The following is an 8,347-nucleotide window of genomic DNA, read 5'->3' on the forward strand; positions in this document are numbered from 1 at the left end:
AACACAAATTAATTTTCTAGTTACTAAAATCAGAAAATAAATTACAACACAAAATAATTTTGTTTTCTTGTTACTAAAACTAGAAAAATAAAATACCACAATCATTTTCTGTAACACAAATTAATATTCTGTAATTATTAATGACACATGTATATTACTACTAGTTGTCAAAGAAAATAGACAGTATATTACTACTATTTGTTTTCCAACCAGAATATCATTTTTGTGAAAACACAGAAAATTAAATACAATGTAGACACCAAAAATTAATCTGTCTTAATATTATTGGACAATCTTTACTGTATTTAATAAATAAACTCTGTTTGGTACTAAACAACAAACAGAATACAAAAGAAAAATAGGAAAGGAGAGAGATTGTTTGATTAAAAAAATCAAACCAATAAATAAATAAATAAATAAAGGTTTTTTTTTATTTTGTTACAAAAACAAAATCAAAATCTGATTTAAATAAATAATAAATCAGAAAATGAATTAATAACTTACTTGATTAATTTCTTGAACAATATTCTGATCAAGTTCAATGTTAGACACTGTGTCCTTAAGACAGATTCGTCCTCCCCACGGTGCTTTCAGAATATGGACGTCTATCTCCTAGGATAAAATGATCAATCAACAGAAAATAGTAGCACTACAAATTTTCCGTATAACAAACACACTAAGTGTTTATACTCTTTCTTACAGAAATTTAGATGTAGCAAAATGCAGAAAGCAGTAGCAGATTAGGGACAAAAAATTGAATGAATCATCAAATGAGGGCTAGTCTATTTATAGATGTAGTGGCACCCTTTTATTTTGAATTGAACAAGTAGTATACATATTTGAACAGGTACTGTACCTGTTAGATTTAAATTGGTACTGTTTGGGTTCAAACTTGAGCAGATTAAAACCGAATTGCACAGATTTGAATCTGTCCAATTTTTTAAAATTCAATTTTGTTCGGGTGGAAAAAACGGACCCAATTTCGAATTTAATTTCTGAAATTCAAATTCAAAAAAAAAAATAGAATTTAAATTTAGAAAAATAAAGTTCAAATGTTTTTGGCCCAAAAAGATAGGTATTGGGCCGGACAAGCCCAACCCAACCTCAAACCACGCACCCGCGCCCAAGCCCAGTCCAGCCTACTCGCCCGACCGGACGGACGGCGGCAGCGGCGCGCGCGTGTGGTAATTTTTGGGTCCAATGGGTCTAGCCTATTTTGCCTATAACCTCTCTCTCTACAAAATTTGGGTGCCCCTTGGGGCCTACCCCAAGTTTCAACTCCAAGCTTTATAAACCCACTCAAAGTTTCTCACCAAATCAATGTGGGATAAGCCAATATTCAAATCTTAAGGAATTTTCGCAAAAAACTCCATTTCCATTTCAATTTTCCATTCACCCGATAATGGTTTTGAGCTACCAAATATACCACGTGAATCACAACGCGACATAGAACGCATTACCGCTTAGACCCACCAACTTTGGCGCACGGGTCCCACATAAAAAATAGACCAAAGTTAAGAAAAAATTTCTGTTTGTACCCAGATTTTTTCAAAACATTTCTAACAAATTTTTGTGAGACCCACATTGACCCACATGTTCCTGCAAAAATTAAGAATAAGAATATATTTGTAGTATTGTTACAAACTATCACAAAGTAATTGTTGTTTGAGATCAAACTCAATGTTTAGACATGTTTAGCCCAATTTAACTTGACTAATTTATGAGTAAAGTTCATTAGGGAGTACTTGATGTTTTTGCTTCTCATATTTGGTATATTGATCCACACCATCGTTATGGGCACAACCTACATTTATATTATAATGTCTGGTTTAATATTCAAAGCTCACAACTTTTCTTATACTGGTAAATCAAAATATTCTTATATAAATGTTCTATATTTCCTTTTAGGTTAAGCTCTACTTTCTCTTTTCTTACCCACTGAAATTCTCATTTGTGAAAATTAAGGTTGGATGTTGGAGATGGCAAAGAAATAAATCTTTAAAAGTGTCAGAGAATTGTCTTGCATTATCAATGCATCAAATATCTTGGACCTGTAAGTGTTTGAGATATGTAATCTTATCGTTATTGAAAAATGCTTAAGACCTTTAGAATATCACAACAAATTCATCTAGATATGATTTAAACACCCTGTTCATAAGGTCCATAAATGCAGCAGGTGCATTAGTCACCCCAAACGGTATTACCAAAAATTCATAGTGTCCGTATCTAGTTCTGAATACAGTTTTCTCTATGTCTTCTGCCTTGACTTTTAACTGGTGATATCCAGATCTAAGGTCAATCTTGGAAAACACTTGGACTCCCTGAAGTTGGTCAAACAAGTCATCTATTCGGGGTAGAGGGTATTTGTTCTTGATAGTTACTTTGTCCAATTCCTGATAATCTATACATAACCGCAAAGATCCATCTTTTTTTTTGACAAATAGAACTAGAGCACCCTAAGGTGAAGTGCTCGGACGAATGAATTTCTTGTTTAACAGTTCTTAAAGTTGAGTTTTCAATTCTTTCAATTCTACGGTTGACATTCTATAGAGGGTTTTGGAAATAGGTTATGTTCCCGGAGTTACTTCAATAGTGAATTCAATTTCTCTATTAACTAAGTCTCCATACAAGTCATTCGGAAACATATCGGGAAATTCACAAACAACAGGAATAGTTTCCACATTAGCACTATCAGAGGATGCAGTCAGTATACAACACAAGTAGCCCCTACATCCCTTCCTAAGCAATTTAATAGCTTTCATGGCCGAGATCAAGTATGAGGGAGGAACTACACCATTTCTAGTAAAAATAAATTCAGGCATACCAGATGGTCTAAACACAACAGATTTACTTGCACAGTCAATGGTGGCACAGTATTTAGTCAACCAATCCATACTCAGAATATAATGAAAATGATCAATGTTCAAGGGCAACAAGTCAACATACAATGTCATATCACCAATCATAATATAACATGCCGGATAAACATAAGTACATATCATAGAACCTCCAGACGGTGTAAATACAGATAACACATATGTCATAGGTTCTAGTGGTCTAGTTAAATTTCGAGAGAAAGTATGCGATACGAAAGAATGCGTAGAACCAAAATCTATCAGTACACATGCATTTTGAGAACATATAGCGAGTATACCTGACACCACAACTTCGGTGTTGTATACGTCACCAGGCATTGCATGGTATGAGTTACAATTCTCAAATTTTAGCTTGATTCTCATACTTAATCTTCTAATTTCTTGAATTCTTACACCAAGTAATTCAAATTCATAATTAAGAAGTTGAATTTCCTACCTTAAGCCTTAAGTTAGCAAGTGTTGGAGCTAAACTCCCTCAATTCTCTTCAATCTCCCCTATTTCCTTCTTAATTCTCGTTCTCCTTTAATGTTAGCTTCAATCACTCTCTCTCTCTCTCTCTATCTCCTTTTATATGTTTGAGCTCAAAATGAATGAGGAAAAAAGGAGTCTTGGGCTTGGTGGTGGCCTTATATAGGCTAATTAGTGAAGCTTCATTAATTCTTGCTTAGACTAATCATTTGGAATTATTTTATTCTAATTTAATCGTTCTGAATCGAATTTCAATTAAACTTACCACAAAATTCTATAAATCCCAAATAACACATAAATCAAGTCAATTTCTAAATCGGGTGTTGTTAAGGCGTTCATTTCGCAAACCGAAACAGAAATATGAACAGATTTTTCTACGTTAAAAAGATATAAACACAAATAAGGTAACATATGATGCAAAATTTCACTTTAATTACTCATTAGGCATAATTAAACATAGATTAACGTTAATCATGGGTCGGGGTTGTTACAACAGAATACTGAGCCAGTAGTGTCAGGTATTATTTATATTTGTGCACAGAATGCCTATGTACTGATTGATTCTGGTTCTACGCATTCATTTGTATCGCATGCTTTTTCTTGGAAGTTGGCTAGATCATTAGAACCTATGAATTGCATACTATTTGTGTCTACACCATTAGGAAGTTCTATGATGTGTACCCATGTATGTCCTGCATGTGATGTTTTGATTGGTGATATGACATTGTACGTTGATTTGCTGCCATTGAGCATTGACCACTTTGATTGTATATTGGACATGGATTGGTTGTCGAAATATTGTGCTACTATTGATTGTGAAAATAAAACTATCACGTTTAAACCACCTGGTATGCCTGAGTTTGTTTTCACTGGGAATGGGGTAGGTCCTCCACTATACTTGATTTCATTTATGAAAGCCAGAAAATTGTTGAGAAAAGGTTGTCAGGATTACCTATGCAGTGTGATGACTATATCTTCGGAAAATACCAGTGTGGAAGCTATTCCTGTGGTTGGTGAATTTCTTGATATGTTTTCTAATGACCAACCTAGAAACCTAATTGATAGGGAAATTGAGTTTACCGTTGCTATAGTACCTGGAACATAACCTATCTCTAAAACTCCGTATAGAATGTCGACTTCTGAACTAAAAGAATTAAAGTTCAACTCCAAGAACTCTTAGACAAGAAATTCATCCGTCCGAGTACCTCATCTTGGGGAGCCCCAGTGTTGTTTGTTAAAAAGAAAGACGGATCTTTGAGGCTATGTATTGATTACCGTGAGTTGAATAAAGTAACTGTAAAGAACAAATATCCATTACCCCGAATAAATAACCTGTTTGACTAACCTTAGGGAGCCTAAGTGTTTTCTAAAATTGACCTTAGATCCGGGTATCACCAATTAAAGGTCAAGGCAAAAGACATGGAGAAAACTACATTCAGAACTAGATATGGACAGTATGAATTTTTGGTAATGCCATTTGGGGTAACTAATGCACCTGCGGCGTTCATGGATTTAATGAATAGAGTGTTCAAACAATTTTTCGATGAATTTAGTGTTGTTTTTATTGATGATATATTAATTTACTCCAAAAACAAGGAAGAACATGAGAATTATTTGACAATTGCCTTACAAATTCTGAGGGAAAAGAAGTTATACGCAAAATTTTCCAAAATGTGAATTTTGGCTGGACAGTGTGGCCTTTCTGGGCCATGTAATCAATAGGGATGGCATATCGATAGACCCACAAAAAATTAAATCTATTGTGGACTAGCCTAAACCAACGAATGTGTCAGAAGTTAGAAGTTTTCTAGGACTTGCAGGTTATTATCGTAGATTTGTGAAAGAATTTTCAAAACTTGCTATGCCATTGACTCAGTTAACCCATAAAAATGTATCATTTGATTGGAATGATGAAAGGGAGTCTGCCTTTCAAGATTTGAAGACCAAATTAGTAACTGCACTGATTTTGACTTTGTCTAATGGTACTGACGGGTTTCAGATTTATTGTGATGCATCCTATAAAGGTTTGGGTTGTGTATTAATGCAAAGTGGAAAGGTAATTGCTTATGCTTCTCGGCAACTCCGACCACATGAAAAGAATTACCTGACTCATGAGCTTGAACTGGCAACTGTGGTGTTTACTTTGAAAATTTGGTGACACTATTTATATGGTGTGACTTACAAAATGTACACTGACCATAAAAATTTGAAATACTTCTTTACCCAAAAAGAATTAAACATGAGACAGAAGATTGATGGAATTTATCAAAGACTATGATTTACAGATTATGTATCATCCGGGAAAAGCTAATACCATGGCAGACGCCTTGAGCAAAGTCAGTGGGAACTTTGTCATATTTACTCACCAGTCAGAAAGAATTACTGTGTGACTTGGAAAAGAATGAGATTGAGATTGTATTACGAGGACAAGGAGGAATCTAAGCCGCTATTTCTGCCCAGCTTGCAATCATCGAAGAAATTAAAGATAAACAAATTCAAAATGAGTTCCTGAAAAAGATTGTGAATGGAATTGATTCAAAACCAAGGCCCGAGTTTGTATGTGAAAACAATGTGTTGAAATTTCATAATCATCTTTATGTGCCGGATTGCTCTGATTTAAGGAAACTAATCATGGCAGAAGCTCACAACTCTAAATTTGCTATGCATCCAGGAAACACGAAGATGTATCATGATTTGAAACAGAATTTCTGGTGGCCTGGAATGAAAAAGGGCATTGCAGATTTTGTAGCCCGATGTTTATATTGCCAACAAGTCAAAGCTGAACATCAGTGACCCGCTGGTTTATTACAGCCGCTTCTAATACCAGAATGGAAATGGGAGCACATTAACATGGACTTCATCGTGGGATTGCCTCGCTCTTCTCGAGGTATGGATTCTATTTGGGTTATTGTTGATCGTTTAACTAAGTCTGCTCATTTTCTACCTGTCAAATCTTTGTATAATGCAGATAAGTTGGCTAATTTGTATGTCAATGAGATTGTGAAATTATATGGAGTTCCAGTATCCATAGTGTCTTAGAGAGAGCCCAAGTTTACTTTGAGATTCTGGCAGAGTTTGCAATAAGCTTTGGGAACTGAATTGAGATTAAGCAGTGTTTATCACCCACAGACAGATGACCAATCAGAACGGACCATTCAAACATTGGAGGACTTGTTACGAATGTATGTGTTAGACTTTCAAGGCAGTTGAGAGACTTATCTTCCTTTGGCCGAGTTTGTATATAATAACAACTATCACTCAAGTATTGGTATGGCCCCATATGAAGCTTTGTATGGTAGGAAATGTCGTTATCCGATCTGTTAGGCCGAGGTAGGTGACAGACCTTTATTGGGACTGGAACTGGTACAAGAAACAACTGAAAATGTGAAATTGATTCGACAAAGACTGAAAACTGTACAAAGTCGACAGAAGAGCTATGCCGATGTTCGAAGAAGAGACAGGGAATATGAAGTCGGGGACCACGTATTTATCAAAGTCACTCCAATGAAAGGCCAAACACGGTTTGGCGTGAAAGGCAAATTGGCACCAAGATATGTTGGACCCTAGGAAACCCTTGAGAAGATTAATTCAATGACGTATCAGGTAGCTTTATCACCAGTCATGGAACATATGCACAATGTATTTCATATCTCTATGCTTCGGGATTATTTGAGAGATCCACTACATGTGATTGAACCGATTCATGTACTTCTAAAAGATGATTATACATACGAGGAGAGGCCAATGCAAATTGTGAACCGTCGAATCAAAACTTTGAGAAACAAGAAGATTCCATTATTGAAGGTTGATTGGCAGAATCATGGAGGAACTTATGCAACTTAGGATACAGAAGAAGACATGATGAGAAGATACCCTAAGTTGTTTCCTTTGAATCCGGTGTTCTTCCAGAATGAAGAAAACTCAAGTTTGAAGGACCAAACTCTTTAAGGGGGGAAGACTGTAACAACCCCGACCCATGATTAACATTAATCCATGCTTAAGTATGCCTAACAAGTAATTAAGGAGAAATCCTGAGTTAATTACATGTGCATTGTATTATTTGTGTTTATATCTGTTTAACGTAAGAAAATCTATTCATTTTTTCGTTTCGATTTGCGAATTAAAGGACTTATCGGCATCCGATTTAGAAATTGACTTGATTTATGTGTTGATTAGAATTTTTAGAATTTTATGGTGGGTTTAATTCAAATTCGGTTCGGAACGATTAAATTAGATTAATTAAATGGCTCATTTGATTAGTCTTAATTTACTATCATTAGGTAAGCCTATATAAGGCTTATTAAGTGCTCTCACTCATTCTTTTCTTCCATTCCAACACATCTTGAGCTCATACACACACACACACACACAAACATGTAGAGAAAGTGAGAGACCTAAGAGAAGTCTTCAACAAGGAATTTGTTAGAGAATTAAGAAGAATTAAAGAAATTGATCAAGAACTCACCAGAATTCAAGGAGTTGAGAGCTCAAGGTAAGAAATCAAGTCTTTAGTTGTGTAATTAGGGTATTTATCATATATATTCAAAGGAATTAAGTGAGTTGGGGCATGAATTAAGCTTAATGAAGTAGTGGAATAGACTATACATACATGTATGTACATTACATTGCATTTAGAGCACATTGTCTAAGAATTGTCCCATGCATGTTCATATTTTGGTTGAAGTTTATGGATTCACCATGTTTTTAAGTAAAATATCTCATTTGATCATGTTTTGGAAGCTATGAACTCAAATAAACACATGCATGACATGTTCACATCACGTTCTTACTTTTCAAGTTGTATTTTGCACAATTGACATGCTTTTAGGCCTTGATTTCATGAAATAATCTTCAATTCTTCGTGTTTTCCAAGGTTGGGCATGTTTTTTGGGGCCCAAAGGTTGAGTTTAATGGCTTTGAATTTGAGTTTTGAGCTTGGGAGCAAATCTAAAAATTCTAGAATTCTGTTCTTACGCTCGAGCGAAGGAATCCACGCTCGAGC

General features: G+C 35.1%; 1 protein-coding gene across 1 annotated transcript; it reads left to right on the plus strand.

Annotated features, from left to right (window-relative positions):
• The first annotated feature begins 4,018 nt into the window (after positions 1 to 4,018).
• LOC145799400 (uncharacterized) lies at positions 4,019 to 4,450 on the plus strand. Its single transcript, XM_082888974.1, has one exon. The coding sequence runs from the start codon at positions 4,019 to 4,021 to the stop codon at positions 4,448 to 4,450; it is 432 nt and encodes a 143-aa protein (XP_082745100.1).
• Positions 4,451 to 8,347: the final 3,897 nt, after the last annotated feature.

The sequence above is a fragment of the Camellia sinensis genome, chromosome 9 (genome assembly GCF_055761805.1).
Source record: "Camellia sinensis isolate YWXY chromosome 9, ASM5576180v1, whole genome shotgun sequence".
NCBI classification, from domain to species: Eukaryota; Viridiplantae; Streptophyta; class Magnoliopsida; order Ericales; family Theaceae; genus Camellia; species Camellia sinensis.

Excerpts from the sequence above, each read along its gene's own strand:
- LOC145799400 (XM_082888974.1), top strand. The coding sequence starts at position 4,019 with ATGTGTACCCATGTATGTCCTGCATGTGATGTTTTGATTGGTGATATG.